Source organism: Oncorhynchus tshawytscha, linkage group LG19 (assembly GCF_018296145.1).
Source record: "Oncorhynchus tshawytscha isolate Ot180627B linkage group LG19, Otsh_v2.0, whole genome shotgun sequence".
NCBI lineage: Eukaryota > Metazoa > Chordata > Actinopteri > Salmoniformes > Salmonidae > Oncorhynchus > Oncorhynchus tshawytscha.
Genome location: NC_056447.1, coordinates 58,047,945 through 58,065,949, shown reverse-complemented (window position 1 = coordinate 58,065,949; position 18,005 = coordinate 58,047,945). Strand labels below are relative to the sequence as shown.

The window sequence follows — 18,005 nt, the reverse complement described above, 5'->3', positions numbered from 1 at the left end:
GAGGGCAGTGTACTGTACCTGCGCGCAGCCAAAGCATGTTGAAGATGAGAGGGAGCACCTGAACCAAAATATGAGAAGATAAAATCCCTCTCTATTTTTCATATGATTCTTTCCCTACAGCTGTCGTGGTAACGCTTTCCGTTTTTCTCCTGAGACCTCCCTGAGAGTCTCAATTTGGGTTTACAAATGTGAGTGGGACTGTGTGTGTGTGTGTGTGTGTGTGTGTGTGTGTGTGTGTGTGTGTGTGTGTGTGTGTGTGTGTGTGTGTGTGTGTGTGTGTGTGTGTTGTAATGGGGATTACTCCCCAGTCCAGTCATGAGACAGGGCTGTACCAGTTCGCCACACACAGCACCTGGCACACCGGGCTGGCCGACCTGGCTCCAAGGATTAGGAGAGGGAGAGAGGGAACGAGAGAGACAGAGAGAAAGAGAGTGAAGAGAGAGTAGGGAATGAAAGAAAGGTGGAGACAGCATGCCATTGACATGGGGGGGTTCAGAGGAGGGGAGGGGTGAAGAGTACGATAACGATAGTACTCTGATCTGATAATACTCTGATAGTACTCTACGATAGTACTCTACGATAGTACTCTGATAGTACTCTACGATAGTACTCTACGATAGTACTCTGATAGTACTCTACGATAGTACTCTGATAGTACTCCACGATAGTACTCTACGATAGTACTCTGATAGTACTCTACGATAGTACTCTACGATAGTTGTCTATGATAGTACTCTGCGATATTACTCTACAATAGTACTCTACGGCAGTACTCTGATAGTACTCTACGATAGTACTCTGATAGTACTCTACAATAGTACTCTGTGATAGTACTCTACGATAGTACTCTACAATAGTACTCTGTTAGTACTCAACGATAGTACTCTACGATAGTACTCTGACAGTACTCTACAATAGTACTCTACGATAGTACTCTACGGTAGTACTCTACGATAGTACTCTACGATAGTACTCTATGATAGTACTCTACGGTAGTACTCTACGATAGTACTCTACGATAGTACTCTATGATAGTACGCTACGATAGTACTCTATGATAGTACTCTACGGTAGTACTCTACGATAGTACTCTACGATAGTACTCTATGATAGTACGCTACGATATTACTCTACAATAGTACTCTACGGCAGTACTCTGATAGTACTCTACGATAGTACTCTGATAGTACTCTACAATAGTACTCTGTGATAGTACTCTACGATAGTACTCTACAATAGTACTCTGTTAGTACTCAACGATAGTACTCTACGATAGTACTCTGACAGTACTCTACAATAGTACTCTACGATAGTACTCTACGGTAGTACTCTACGGTAGTACTCTACGATAGTACTCTATGATAGTACTCTACGGTAGTACTCTACGATAGTACTCTACGATAGTACTCTATGATAGTACGCTACGATAGTACTCTATGATAGTACTCTATGATAGTACTCTACGGTAGTTCTCTATGATAGTACTCTAGTATTCCAATACTGGTCAAGACCTACGAGCTCTATGCATGAAGAGCAATATGTCAAACAGTATCCTAATTCCTTCACACATCATCCCTAAAAAGTACCATATTGACGCAACAAACATTTGTAGACCAGAGAGATTACTGTGCCCAGAGAGATTACTGTAGACCAGAGAGATTACTGTAGACCAGAGAGATTACTGTAGACCAGAGAGATTAATGTAGACCAGAGAGATTACTGTAGACCAGAGAGATTACTGTGCCCAGAGAGATTACTGTAGACCAGGGAGATTACTGTAGACCAGAGAGATTACTGTAGACCAGAGAGATTACTGTAGACCAGAGAGATTACTGTGCCCAGAGATATTACTGTAGACCAGAGAGATTACTGTAGACCAGAGAGATTACTGTAGACCAGAGAGATTACTGTAGACCAGAGAGATTACTGTAGACCAGAGAGATTACTGTAGACCAGAGAGATTACTGTAGACCAGAGAGATTACTGTGCCCAGAGAGATTACTGTAGACCAGAGAGATTACTGTAGACCAGAGAGATTACTGTAGACCAGAGAGATTACTGTAGACCAGAGAGATTACTGTAGACCACAGAGATTACTGTAGACCAGAGAGATTACTGTAGACCAGAGAGATTACTGTAGACCAGAGAGATTACTGTAGACCAGAGAGATTACTGTAGACCAGAGAGATTACTGTAGACCAGAGAGATTACTGTAGACCAGAGAGATTACTGTAGACCAGAGAGATTACTGTAGACCAGAGAGATTACTGTAGACCAGAGAGATTACTGTAGACCAGAGAGATTACTGTAGACCAGAGAGATTACTGTAGACCAGAGAGATTACTGTGCCCAGTAGTACTGACATGTTACATGATCGGAAAGCTGTAAAGGTGGAAAATAAAACACCCTCTGTGAGCTTGGTAAGCCTGGCTGGTCCTAAACAATGCATTCCTCTAGCGGCCATACACAGACCAGCAGTAAACCACGAACCATGAGACTCTGAGCCAAACTACTGCCCGCACTACATTACACTACACTAACCTTCCACCCTATAGCTCTCAGGGCCTGGAGAATGAGTTGCCCTGAATCACGACAAGAGGTGTATTTAACGAGATGTGTATGGAAAGAGAGGTGTATTTAATGGGAGGTGTATTAAATGAGAGGTGTATTTAATGAGAGGTGTATTTAATGAGAGGTGTATTTAACAAGAGATGTATTTAACGAGAGGTCTATTTTGCGTTACCAGTATTGTCATCGTCATAAAATGGTCCAACAGGTCTCACCATTCAAGAGTCTTTTCTCATTATAGTATATCTGTCACTACGTACCTGAGTCCAGTCAGTGAGACTCATTATAGTATATCTGTCACTATGTACCTGAGTCCAGTCAGTGAGACTCATTATAATATATCTGTCACTACGTACCTGAGTCCAGTCAGTGAGACTCATTATAATATATCTGTCACTACGTACCTGAGTCCAGTCAGTGAGACTCATTATAATATATCTGTCACTACGTACCTGAGTCCAGTCAGTGAGACTCATTATAATATATCTGTCACTATGTACCTGAGTCCAGTCAGTGAGACTCATTATAGTATATCTGTCACTATGTACCTGAGTCCAGTCAGTGAGACTCATTATAATATATCTGTCACTACGTACCTGAGTCCAGTCAGTGAGACTCATTATAATATATCTGTCACTATGTACCTGAGTCCAGTCAGTGAGACTCATTATAGTATATCTGTCACTATGTACCTGAGTCCAGTCAGTGAGACTCATTATAATATATCTGTCACTACGTACCTGAGTCCAGTCAGTGAGACTCATTATAATATATCTGTCACTATGTACCTGAGTCCAGTCAGTGAGACTCATTATAATATATCTGTCACTACGTACCTGAGTCCAGTCAGTGAGACTCATTATAATATATCTGTCACTATGTACCTGAGTCCAGTCAGTGAGACTCATTATAATATATCTGTCACTATGTACCTGAGTCCAGTCAGTGAGACTCATTATAGTATATCTGTCACTATGTACCTGAGTCCAGTCAGTGAGACTCATTATAATATATCTGTCACTACGTACCTGAGTCCAGTCAGTGAGACTCATTATAATATATCTGTCACTACGTACCTGAGTCCAGTCAGTGAGACTCATTATAGTACATCTGTCACTACGTACCTGAGTCCAGTCAGTGAGACTCATTATAATATATCTGTCACTACGTACCTGAGTCCAGTCAGTGAGACTCATTATAATATATCTGTCACTACGTACCTGAGTCCAGTCAGTGAGACTCATTATAATATATCTGTCACTATGTACCTGAGTCCAGTCAGTGAGACTCATTATAATATATCTGTCACTATGTACCTGAGTCCAGTCAGTGAGACTCATTATAATATATCTGTCACTATGTACCTGAGTCCAGTCAGTGAGACTCATTATAATATATCTGTCACTATGTACCTGAGTCCAGTCAGTGAGACTCATTATAATATATCTGTCACTACGTACCTGAGTCCAGTCAGTGAGACTCATTATAATATATCTGTCACTATGTACCTGAGTCCAGTCAGTGAGACTCATTATAATATATCTGTCACTACGTACCTGAGTCCAGTCAGTGAGACTCATTATAATATATCTGTCACTACGTACCTGAGTCCAGTCAGTGAGACTCATTATAATATATCTGTCACTACGTACCTGAGTCCAGTCAGTGAGACTCATTATAATATATCTGTCACTACGTACCTGAGTCCAGTCAGTGAGACTCATTATAATATATCTGTCACTATGTACCTGAGTCCAGTCAGTGAAACTCATTATAATATATCTGTCACTATGTACCTGAGTCCAGTCAGTGAGACTCATTATAATATATCTGTCACTACGTACCTGAGTCCAGTCAGTGAGACTCATTATAATATATCTGTCACTACGTACCTGAGTCCAGTCAGTGAGACTCATTATAATATATCTGTCACTACGTACCTGAGTCCAGTCAGTGAGACTCATTATAATATATCTGTCACTATGTACCTGAGTCCAGTCAGTGAGACTCATTATAATATATCTGTCACTACGTACCTGAGTCCAGTCAGTGAGACTCATTATAATATATCTGTCACTACGTACCTGAGTCCAGTCAGTGAGACTCATTATAATATATCTGTCACTACGTACCTGAGTCCAGTCAGTGAGACTCATTATAATATATCTGTCACTATGTACCTGAGTCCAGTCAGTGAGACTCATTATAATATATCTGTCACTACGTACCTGAGTCCAGTCAGTGAGACTCATTATAATATATCTGTCACTATGTACCTGAGTCCAGCCAGTGAGACTCATTATAATATATCTGTCACTATGTACCTGAGTCCAGTCAGTGAGACTCATTATAATATATCTGTCACTATGTACCTGAGTCCAGTCAGTGAGACTCATTATAATATATCTGTCACTACGTACCTGAGTCCAGTCAGTGAGACTCATTATAATATATCTGTCACTATGTACCTGAGTCCAGTCAGTGAGACTCATTATAATATATCTGTCACTATGTACCTGAGTCCAGTCAGTGAGACTCATTATAATATATCTGTCACTACGTACCTGAGTCCAGTCAGTGAGACTCATTATAATATATCTGTCACTACGTACCTGAGTCCAGTCAGTGAGACTCATTATAGTATATCTGTCACTACGTACCTGAGTCCAGTCAGTGAGACTCATTATAATATATCTGTCACTATGTACCTGAGTCCAGTCAGTGAGACTCATTATAATATATCTGTCACTACGTACCTGAGTCCAGTCAGTGAGACTCATTATAATATATCTGTCACTACGTACCTGAGTCCAGTCAGTGAGACTCATTATAATATATCTGTCACTACGTACCTGAGTCCAGTCAGTGAGACTCATTATAATATATCTGTCACTATGTACCTGAGTCCAGTCAGTGAGACTCATTATAATATATCTGTCACTACGTACCTGAGTCCAGTCAGTGAGACTCATTATAATATATCTGTCACTACGTACCTGAGTCCAGTCAGTGAGACTCATTATAATATATCTGTCACTATGTACCTGAGTCCAGTCAGTGAGACTCATTATAATATATCTGTCACTATGTACCTGAGTCCAGTCAGTGAGACTCATTATAATATATCTGTCACTATGTACCTGAGTCCAGTCAGTGAGACTCATTATAATATATCTGTCACTATGTACCTGAGTCCAGTCAGTGAGACTCATTAAGAAGATAAAGTTAGAGAAGATAGAGTAGTAGTGGTAGTACCATTACTACCACTACTACCACTACCACCACTACCACCACCACCACTACTACTACCACTACTACTACCACCAATACTACCACTACCACTACTACCACCACTACTACTACTACTACTACTACTACCACTACCAATACAACCACTACCACTACCACTACACTACTACCACTTATACTACTACTACTACTACCACAACCACTACAACCACTACTACTACTACTACCACTACTACTACCACTACTATCACTACTACCACTACTATCACAACCACTACTACTACATCTGCTGCTACTGCTGCTACTACTACTACTACTACTCTCTACTACTGCTACTGCTACTACTGCTACTGCTACTACTATTACTGCTACTACTACTACTACTACTGCTGCTACTACTATTACTGCTACTACTATTACTGCTGCTACTACTACTACTAATACTGCTACTACTACTACTACTACTACTGCTACTACTACTACTAATACTACTGCTGCTACTACTGCTACTGCTGCTACTATTACTGCTACTACTACTACTACTACTACTACTGCTGCTACTACTATTACTGCTACTACCACTACTACTCTATCTTTGTGGAGATCTTTGTGGGCTATACTCGGCCCTGTCTCAGGATGGTAAGTTGGTGGTTGAAGATATCCCTCTAGTGGTGTGGGGGCTGTGCTTTGGCAAAGTGGGTGGGGTTATATCCTTCCTGTTTGGCCCTGTCCGGTGTCCTCGGATGGGTCCACAGTGTCTCCTGACCCCTCCTGTCTCAGCCTCCAGTATTTATGCTGCAGTAGTTTATGTGTCGGGGGGCTAGGGTCAGTTTGTTATATCTGGAGTACTTCTCCTGTCCTATTCGGTGTCTTGTGTGAATCTAAGTGTGCGTTCTCTAATTCTCTCCTTCTCTCGGAGGAGGACCTGAGCCCTAGGACCATGCCCCAGGATTACCTGACATGATGACTCCTTGCTGTCCCCAGTTTTGGCCTTTCTAGGGAGTTTTTCCTAGCCACCGTGCTTCTACACCTGCATTGCTTGCTGTTTGGAGTTTTATTCTGGGTTTCTGTACAGCACTTTGAGATATCAGCTGATGTACGAAGGGCTATATGAATAAATTTGATTTGATACTACTACTGCTGCTACTACTGCTACTACTATTATTGCAACTACTACTACTACTATTACTGCTGCTACTATTACTGCAACTACTACTACTACTACTATTACTGCTACTACTAATACTACTACTACTACTACTTCCAAAACTACTGCTACTACTACTGCTGTTACTACTACAACTACTACCACCACTACCACCACTACTACTACCACTAGTACTACCACTACCACTACTTCTACCACGACTACTACCACTACTACTACTTCTACCACTACTACTACCACTACCATCATCACTACCACCTCTACCACTACTACTACCACCACCACTACTACTACCATTACCACTACCACTACTTCTACTACTACCACTACTACCACTACTACTACCACCACCACTACTACCACTAATACTACTACCATTATCACTACCACCACTATCACTACTACCACAACCACTACTACTACTACTACTACTACTACTACCACTACTAACTCTACTACCACTACCACTACTACCACTACTACCACCACTACTACTACAACCACTACTACAACTACCACTACAACCACTACCACTACTACCACTTGTAGTAGTAGTAGTATAAGTGGTAGTAGTGGTAGTGGTTGTAGTGGTAGTTGTAGTAGTGGTTGTAGTAGTAGTGGTGGTAGTAGTGGTAGTAGTGGTAGTGGTAGTAGAGTTAGTAGTGGTAGTAGTAGTAGTAGTAGTAGTAGTAGTGGTTGTGGTAGTAGTGATAGTGGTAGTAGTAGTGGGAGTAGTGGTAGTGGTAGTAGTGGCAGTGGTAGTTGTAGTGGTAGTAGTGGTAGTCGTAATAGTAGTAGTAGTGGTAGTAGTAGTAGTGGTTGTGGTATTAGTGATAGTGGTAGTAGTAGTAGTAGTGGTTGTGGTAGTAGTGATAGTGGTGGTAGTAGTAGTAGTAGTGGATGTAGTAGTAGTAGTAGTGGTCGTGGTAGTAGTGGTGGTAGTGGCAGTAGTAGTAGTAGTAGTGGTTGTGGTGGTAGTAGTAGTAGTAGTGGTAGTAGTAGCAGTAGTGGTCGTGGTAGTAGTAGTGGTAGTGGTAGTGATAATGGTAGTAGTATTAGTGGTAGTAGTGGTGGTGGTAGTAGTAGTGGTAGTAGTGGTAGTAGTAGAAGTAGTGGTAGTGGTAATGGTAGTAGTAGTGGTGGTGGTAGTAGTAGTGGTAGAGGTGGTAGTGATGATAGTAGTGGTAGTGGTAGTAGTAGTGGTAGTAGTAGTAGTAGTGGTAGTAGTGGTAGAAGTGGTAGTAGTAGTGGTAGTGGTAGTGGTAGTAGAAGTAGTAGTAGTAGTAGTAGTAGTAGTATTACTACTACTTCTACTACCACTACCACTACCACTACTACTACCACTTCTACCACTACTACCACTACTACTACTACCACCACTACTACTACCATTACTACCACTACCACTACTACCACTACTACCACTACTACCACTACCACTACTACCACTATTACTACCACTACTACTACTACTACCATTACTACCATTACTACCACTACCACTACTACCACTACTACCACTACTACTACCACTACTACTACTACTACCACCATTACCACTACTACTACTACTACCACCACCATTACCACTACTACCACTACTACCACCATTACCACTACTACCACTACTACCACCACTACTACTACTACTACTACCATGACTACCACTACCACTACTACTACCACTACTACCACTACTACCACTACTACCACTACTACTACTACCACTACTACTACTACCACTACTACTATTACCACTACTACCACCATTACCACTACTACCACTACTACCACTACTACCACTACTACCACCATTACCACTACTACCACTACTACTATTACTACCACCATTACCACTACTACCACTACTACCACCACTACTACTACTACAACTACCACTACAACCACTACCACTACTACCACTTATACTACTACTACTACTACTACTACTTCTACTACCACTACCACTACTACTACCACTACTACCACTACTACCACTACTACTATTACTACCACCATTACCACTACTACCACTTATACTACTACTACTACTACTACTTCTACTACCACTACCACTACCACTACTACTACTACCACCATTACCACTACTACTACTATTGTTATTCTTCTTCTTCTTATATTATTATTATTATTATATTACTATGTAATATCTGTCATCTGGATGTATCATAGCACATACCATACACGGAGCCAGGGTCCTGGCTCTGGGAGCTTACATACATCTTCAGGTCACAGGAAAGGTCACTGAGCACATAGTTCACTAAACCACAACCTCTCTCACACACACACACACACACACACACACACACACACACACACACACACACACACTATATCGCCAAAACAATTTATATTCTATTCTATTCCAGACTGTTGGAGACTGAGTTTCTCCAGACTGATGTTAGAGACTGAGATTCTCCAGATTGATGTTGGAGTCTATCAGGTTCTCCAGGCTGATGTCAGAAACTGAGGTTCTCCAGACTGTTGGAGACTGTGAGGTACTCCAGACTGTTGGAGACTATGATGTTCTCCAAACTGATGTTAGAGACTATGAGGTTCTCCAGACTAATGTTAGCGACTGTGGTTCTCCAGACTATTGAAGACTGTGAGGTTCTCCAGACTGTTGGAGACTGTGAGGTTCTCCAAACTGATGTTGGAGACTGTGTGGTTCTCCAGACTGATGGAGACTGTGAGGTTCTCCAGACTGTTGGAGACTGAGGTTCTCCAGACTTATGTTTGAGACTGTGAGGATCTCCAGACTATTGGAGACTGTGAGGTTCTCCAGACTGTTGGAGACTGAGGTTCTCCAGACTGATGTTTGAGACTGTGAGGATCTCCAGACTATTGGAGACTGTGAGGATCTCCAGACTATTGGAGACTGTGAGGATCTCCAGACTATTGGAGACTGTGAGGTTCTCCAGACTGATGTTTGAGACAGTGAGGATCTCCAGACTATTGGAGACTGTGAGGTTCTCCAGACTGATCTGCTGATACTCTCCAGTGGTGTTCAGTGAGAACACTGTGTGTGTGTGTGTGTGTGTGTGTGTGTGTGTGTGTGTGTGTGTGTGTGTGTGTGTGTGTGTGTGTGTGTGTGTGTGTGTGTGTGTGTGTGTGTGTGTGTGTGTGTGTGTGTGTGTGTAGAGGAGAGAGACAGATAGAGGAGAGAGAAAGAGGTGGTGTTCTTGTTTTTAGATTTTTCACTCTGTGTCTGGGCTATCTCAACCCCTCACCTCACCTTTCCTCACCCCCTCTCCTGTCTGCCTTCACCCCTCTTTACCCCCTCTCCCCCACAACCCTCATCCCTCCAGACAGACAGACAGACAGACAGACAGACAGACAGACAGACAGCACAGGGAACAAGGGAAGTTTAAAGGCCTGGGAGGAGAAAACCCACCGTAGTCTTAGTCTCACCTCTTAGTGTTTTAACAGCCATCACCAGGGTAATGTTATGGCAGGAATGTTCACTGTGCATTAGTGTATACACATCTGTCTCACTAATCTTAACCATCGTTCATTTCACAGAGGTTGTGGTGGTTACAACTGAACCCTTTACACTCCTGGGGATTGGCCTATATGGGATAGGGGGCTAAATTGAAATATGTCTTACAGATGAAATATGGAAAGCATATCCATAACCATGGTAGCAATTGAAAGGGAACAGTTTGGAGATTAGTGTGAAATGTATTAGACCAAAAGTGAATACAGTTTACCTGACACAAGCCTGAATCCAAACCTCACAACTGTTGATTTAATGTGAACTATACTGTATTTTTCGACACATTTGTTGATAATAAAAATCAGAAAATCCTCTAGATACTTTCAGTAACATGATCAGAATATTCCTGGAAAACGTGGGGTAGGTGCAACAAAAGAGCAGAAAACGAGAAGGGTTTGAGTGAGAGGACTAGAGAATGGGACAGGGGGTACCTAGTCAGTTGCACAACTAAATGCATTCAACCGAAATGTGTCTTCCACATTTAACCCAACCCCTCTGATTCAGAGAGGTGTGGGGGGGCTGCCTTAATAAACTTCATCACGCCCAAGATACAGTTGTTGTTTAGGGTGTTAACTGCCCGGCTCAAGGTCAGAACGGCAGATTTTTCCACCTTGCCGGCTCTGGGATTCGAACCAGAGGTTAGTGACCCAACGCTACGCTGCCTGCCACACCCTACTAATAGGAGTCTCCAAGTGGCCACACACACCTCTCCAAAGTGTCCACAGTTCCTATGTTATTTCCATGCACTTTTATGACTCTAAGAAGAATGTTCAACTATACGGTTGTTTTGTAGGTCTCCTAGCTGTAGCTGTGCCGCTGAGGAACAAGAACAAGCACACTTCTAGTTGTTTGGTTTGTAACAACCATCCTGTATCCACACCATCACACAATTTACTGTCGTTGTTTACGCAATCCAGAAACGGTCCATTATAAACCACAATCTGGGTCAGGAGGCATTTGAGAAACAGACACTGTAGCTGGTCCATAATAGGTCAGTACACTGTAGCTGGTCCATAATAGGTCAGTACACTGTAGCTGGTCCATAATAGGTCAGTACACTGTAGCTGGTCCCTAATAGGTTAGTACACTGTAGCTGGTCCCTAATAGGTTAGTACACTGTAGCTGGTCCCTAATAGGTTAGTACACTGTAGCTGGTCCCTAATAGGTTAGTACACTGTAGCTGGTCCCTAATAGGTTAGTACACTGTAGCTGGTCCCTAATAGGTTAGTACAATGTAGCTGGTCCCTAATAGGTTAGTACACTGTAGCTGGTCCCTAATAGGTTAGTACACTGTAGCTGGTCCCTAATAGGTTAGTACACTGTAGCTGGTCCCTAATAGGTTAGTACACTGTAGCTGGTCCCTAATAGGTTAATACACTGTAGCTGGTCCCTAATAGGTTAGTACACTGTAGCTGGTCCCTAATAGGTTAGTACACTGTAGCTGGTCCCTAATAGGTTAGTACACTGTAGCTGGTCCCTAATAGGTTAGTACACTGTAGCTGGTCCCTAATAGGTTAGTACACTGTAGCTGGTCCCTAATAGGTTAGTACACTGTAGCTGGTCCCTAATAGGTTAGTACACTGTAGCTGGTCCCTAATAGGTTAGTACACTGTAGCTGGTCCCTAATAGGTTAGTACACTGTAGCTGGTCCCTAATAGGTTAGTACACTGTAGCTGGTCCCTAATAGGTTAGTACACTGTAGCTGGTCCCTAATAGGTTAGTACACTGTAGCTGGTCCCTAATAGGTTAGTACACTGTAGCTGGTCCCTAATAGGTTAGTACACTGTAGCTGGTCCCTAATAGGTTAGTACACTGTAGCTGGTCCCTAATAGGTTAGTACACTGTAGCTGGTCCCTAATAGGTTAGTACACTGTAGCTGGTCCCTAATAGGTTAGTACACTGTCAAAAGTTTTTTCAACTAATTATTATTGAGTTGCTAGTTTCACAGCCTTTTTGAATTCATTTTATTTTTCTCAACTTTTCGGTCAAAGTGTTACCTGAACTTACAATTTTTAATTGTCCAAAACTTAGTTCCAACATGAAAAATTTTAGGTCAACATTCAGTCAACGTAAAATGTTTTGCTCAATTGGTTCCATATGTTTATTCAACTAGAAATGATTATTATTTACCTTTAAATGGCTGTGGAACTAGTCACACACACAGTTCTTTTAACATATGTTTCCAACTTACCTATTTGACACACGATGACATACATGATGACATTGTTCATTTATACATTCATTATTATTCAATTCATGTCCTCACCTGGGATTTGAACTCACAACCTCATAACGCCAGATCTGTGTGTCAATTATCAGTTCATTTTGACTGTTCTCATCATTGATTTTATTGACTTATTTAAGAAATGTGAGGGGTTTTTCATGTATACTTGTCTAATGTTTGTGCGGCATATTTACTCTACTTTAATGTTACTCCTTAAATCACTATGATAAATAAAATTGTTTTTCTTGAGTGTACTTTTAAAAGAGCTGAGATTTACTTTGAAGTGCAAAGTGTAGCAATACAGGTGTAATCAGTCATTGACACAGTCATGGCGGCGTAGCAGGAATTTAGGAATGCCGTGAACCAAGAGGTTGTGAGTTCAAATCTCAGGTGAGGACATGTTGAATAATAATGACTGTATACAGTAAACTAGCATGCACAATGTAATAATGTAGGTCAACGTGTGTCAAATACATCAGCTGAAAACATTGTGTGTGTAAACTAGTTCCACAGGTTTTTATTTTATTTTTTAAAGGTAAGACGCCAAAATAATAATAATTTTTAGTTAAATTAACATATGAGACAAATTGAGCAAACGCATTTTCTCATGTTGGAGCGAAGTTTGGGCCAACTAAAAATGCTACAGTCAGGTAAATTTATCTTAATGTGGCATACAACTCCCCCCCCCTCCTTGTTTCCTCAGAAGTCACAATTATCTCCATCTTCCAACTCCTACAACTTATCATCCTCACTTCTTGTTTTGGTTTTATCTTTCTATTTCAAAGTTATTTGTGGGATGCCAATAATTCATCTTCAAGAGCCTTTTTTTCTCCTATAGCCTTAGGGGCCAAATCAAAGGTCAAAGGTCCCAAGAACATTCTTATCTAGGCTACAATCAATACTCTCTCTTCTTCATGTTTAAACTATCAGCTCTGATAATAACCTGTCCAGGGACCGCAGTTGTAAATAAGCCAGCTGGCTAAAACTGGGACAATGTAATGTTTATTAATGTGCATTGTCCCTGTAAAAACTAAACTCAATAAAAATCAAGTCGAGAAAGTCATCCATGATCACTGCTGAACATAAAGTAACTACATTATAGTACATACACACTGTAGTAACCATAGCTACGAGTATATACAGCATTATCATTACCCTTGGCTATATGATCTATAATATTGGGAGAACATTTTTAAGCGAGAATGAGAAGAACAACCATCTCAAATGTATTCCACACATGTTATCTTTTGATAAGAATATTCCAAACCAGGTGTGTGCGTTCTGGTGACAAAGGTGCGATTCATTAAGGTGCAACCCGGGCCCTTATTTCGTTTCCAACGCACATTTAAATGTAAACACAACCCCATAGACATAGCCTATATTATACATAAATGTTTATTGTTCTTACCTTCAAAAAATCTCTGTAACGCTTCGGTTTCATCAACCACGTCCATCCTAGCGGGTCCCACTATGAAGCTCCATTAACGACCCCCTCCATATGAGTACGGCCGAAACAGTTGCCGTTATATATCGGGTCAACTCACAGATACATCCCGTAGTCCGGACCAGCGGTGTGTCTAAATGTCTCTGCCTTTTGGCAACTATAGTCCTAATGTGGAATTATCATCTCAGATACATCCACTCTTCGGGGAGAAGAGAGATTCCTACCCGGTTGCAACAGCTAATACCTGACAAACGTATTCCAGTCCCCTATAAATAGGCTCATATTCGATAAACGCGTCAACGCTTCCAAAAATAGCGTTATTAAACACAACAACTATCCACATAACAGACAACAGGAAGCATTATTTCTTCATTCAGTGGTGGCCCTAATGAGAAATAGCCATAGGAAAGTGGCACAACGGGAAATTCCGCGTTGGAAAACTATCCATCCATCATTATCAATTGTCCCAGAGTAATTCCTCGATTTTGTTCGATTTTTCTTTTATATATTTCGTTGTCTCATTGATATTAGCGATATATACCGAAGTTGGATTCCTCGGGGAGACTTTTACGATAGGTAATGTCTAGCACTGGATTTCCTCGGCTCCTTGTAGATGCCCTGCCCTACGTCGTCTCCTGCCCTCTCTGGATGACCTACCATAGAGCCAGCCCACTGGGCACGGACGTCAGTTCAGTTTGGATTTACATTTGATTGAGTCGTCAAGTAACGAAACTTTTAACATAAATCCAATGACATTGTGAAATATTTTGTAGAATTTTTTGGGGGAGATTCACCTGACAAAAATACGAAATTAATTATTTTTATTTTATTTGACATTTATTTAACTATTTAAAGATGTTTTATTTTTTATTTTTTTCGATTACGGCCTAGGAACAGAACACATGCCATTATGTTGATGAGTTTTGCAAATCGATTTCGTTTTCCACGTTGATTCAACTTCATCACATAGATTTTTGTTGGACTGCATTGAGTGTGTGCGTGTGTGTGTTTGCGTGCGTGCGTGCGTGTGTGTGTGTGTGCATGCGTGGGTGTGTGCGTGTGTGTGTGTTGGACTGGAAAGAAAGGAGGTGTATTAAATCCTCCATGGGTGATGGATATGATTCCTACATTGTGATGACATCATTAGCTCAGCTATGGTAGCCTACTATCGACTAACCACTTTCCTATTTGACACGTCATTTTGTGCTTACAAGTAGGGCACATGAAATGCTAGCTATTATATAAGTTACAACAAATGTGATTTTAATTTGTTGCAATATAAAATAAATATAACATAGGATATTTGTAATGATAGTCATAATAAGAAATCTGTCCATAGGCCAACGTATGCTCATACAGTCCAAGGTGACTTGGCCGTGGTCTCAGGTTGACCCCAATAGGACTAATGCCTTCTCCTGCTAGTTTTCTTACCACTGTAGTCAGGTTTGGGGTCAATTCCAATAAATTCCAATGCTTTTCAATTATGAAATTGTGGAATGGGAATGTGGCAAACTTTCTGAACTGACTGGAATTGAAATAGAATTGACCTCAACCCTGATTGTAGTTATGCCTTTCATTTCATTCATAGAATATCTACCATAATCTGGCCTCTCTCATGCAATTATGTTCATATTTTGGCAAATTAGTTTCATGTAATAATATTTGCATATGAAGTAATCTTCCCAGATGTGCCAGCTGGCTAAACCTGGCACATGTATTGTTGAATACTGGAAAAACTAAATGTAATAAAGTGAAGTAAAACAATTCTGAATATTTGTCTTTGAAAATACAAACTCTAAATAATGTACAATTCCTGATAGTTACAGGCATGGATGTTTCTTTTTTCTTCACTGACAGTGTCCAACAGATCAGTATCTACTAGAGTCAATGAAGACTCTAAACTACGTGTACAGGACAGATCAGTATCTACTAGAGTCAATGAAGACTCTAAACTACGTGTACAGTACAGATCAGTATCTACTAGAGGCAATGAAGACTCTAAACTACGTGAACAGTACAGATCAGTATCTACTAGAGGCAATGAAGACTAAACTATGTGTACAGGACAGATCAGTATCTACTAGAGTCAATGAAGACTCTGAACTACATGTACAGTACAGATCAGTATCTACTAGTGTCTGGCGCCGGAGCAGAAGGCAGACATTTTACGACCCCAACCGATTATGATTTTTTGTTAGTTCATCTGCATTGTTTGTAACTTATTTTTGAAACTATTTTTGTTCATAATGATGCCGCTACCGTCACTTATGACCGAAAATAACTTCTAGACATCAGGACTGCAATTACTCACCACAGACTAGCAGAATCCTTTTTCTTCTTTCAGGACTCTGACGAGCCCGAGAATATACTTCTCTCACGGGAACAGGCTCCGAACCCAGTGATCTGCTTGAAGAGGAGGCAGAGAAATAGAGGCCGGAAGGCAGCTGCCTTCTGAGGAGTAGGAGGCAATCGAATAAACCGCCACTCCCCTCAATTCTGCTCGCAAACATGCAATCTTTGGACAATAAAATGGACGAGTTATTGGGAAGATTAAACTACCGACGGGACATTAAAAACTGTGACATCTTGTGCTTCACGGAGTCGTGGCTGAACGACGACAATATCAACATACAGCTGGCTGGTTATACAATGTACCGGCAGGATAGAACAGCGGCGTCTGGTAAGACATGGGGTGGCGGTCTATGTATTTTTGTAAACAAAAGCTGGTGCACGATATCTAAGGAAGTCTCAAGCCATTGCTCGCCTGAGGTAGAGTTTCTCATGATAAGCTGCAGACCACATTACCTACCGAGAGAGTTTTCATCTGTATTCTTTGTAGCTGTTTACATACCACCACAGTCAGAGGCTGGCACTAAGATAGCATTGAATGAGCTGTATTCCACCATAAGCAAACAAGAGAACACTCACCCAGAGGCGGCGATCCTAGTAGCCGAGGACTTCAATGCAGGGAAACTTAAATCAGTTTTACCTAATTTCTATCAACATGTTACATGTGCAACCAGAGGGAAAAGAACTCTGGACCACCTATACTCCACACACAGAGACGCATACAAAGCTCTCCCTCGCCCTCCATTTGGCAAATTTGACCATAATTCTATCCTCCTGATTCCTGATTACAAGCTAAAATTAAAGCAGGAAGTACCAGTGACTAGATCAATACAAAAGTGGTCAGATGAAGCAGATGCTGAGCTACAGGACTGTTTTGCTATCACAGACTGGAATATGTTCCGGGAATCCTCCAACGGCATTGAGGAGTACACCACATCTGTCATTGGCGTCATCAATAAGTGCATCGATGACGTTTGTCCCCACAGTGACCGTACGTACACACCCCAACCAGAAACCATGGATTACAGGCAGCATCTGTACTGAGCAGAAGGCTAGAGCTGCCGCTTTCAAGGAGCGAGACTCTAAACCGGAAGCTTATAAGAAATCCCCTCCGACGAACCAACAAACAGGCAAAGCTTCAATACAGGACTGAGATTGAGTCGTACTACACCGGTTCTGATGCTCGTCGGATGTGGCAGGACTTGTAAACCATGACAGACCACAAAGGGAAGCACAGCCGAGAGCTGCCAGTGACACGAGCCTACAGTCGAGCTAAACTACTTCAATGCTCGCTTTGAGGCAAATAACACTCGAACATGCATGAGAGAACCAGCTGTACCGGAAGACTGTGTGATCACTCTTTCCGCAGCCGATGTGAGTAAGACCTTTAAACAGGTCAACATTCACAAGGCCGAAGGGCCAGACGGATTACCAGGACATGTACTGTGAGCATGCGCTGACCAACTAGCAAGTGTCTTCACTGACA

The 18,005-nt window shown here is 41.5% G+C and overlaps 1 protein-coding gene across 1 annotated transcript in view; it reads right to left on the bottom strand.

Annotated features, from left to right (window-relative positions):
- Positions 1 to 14,798, bottom strand: part of LOC112239282 (myelin regulatory factor) — a 101,871-nt gene extending 87,073 nt beyond the window's left edge. Inside the window, 1 exon segment of the mRNA XM_042301988.1 lies at positions 14,135 to 14,798. Within this exon segment, the coding sequence (XP_042157922.1) occupies positions 14,135 to 14,180 (46 nt within the window). The 5' untranslated portion in view covers positions 14,181 to 14,798.
- Positions 14,799 to 18,005: the final 3,207 nt, after the last annotated feature.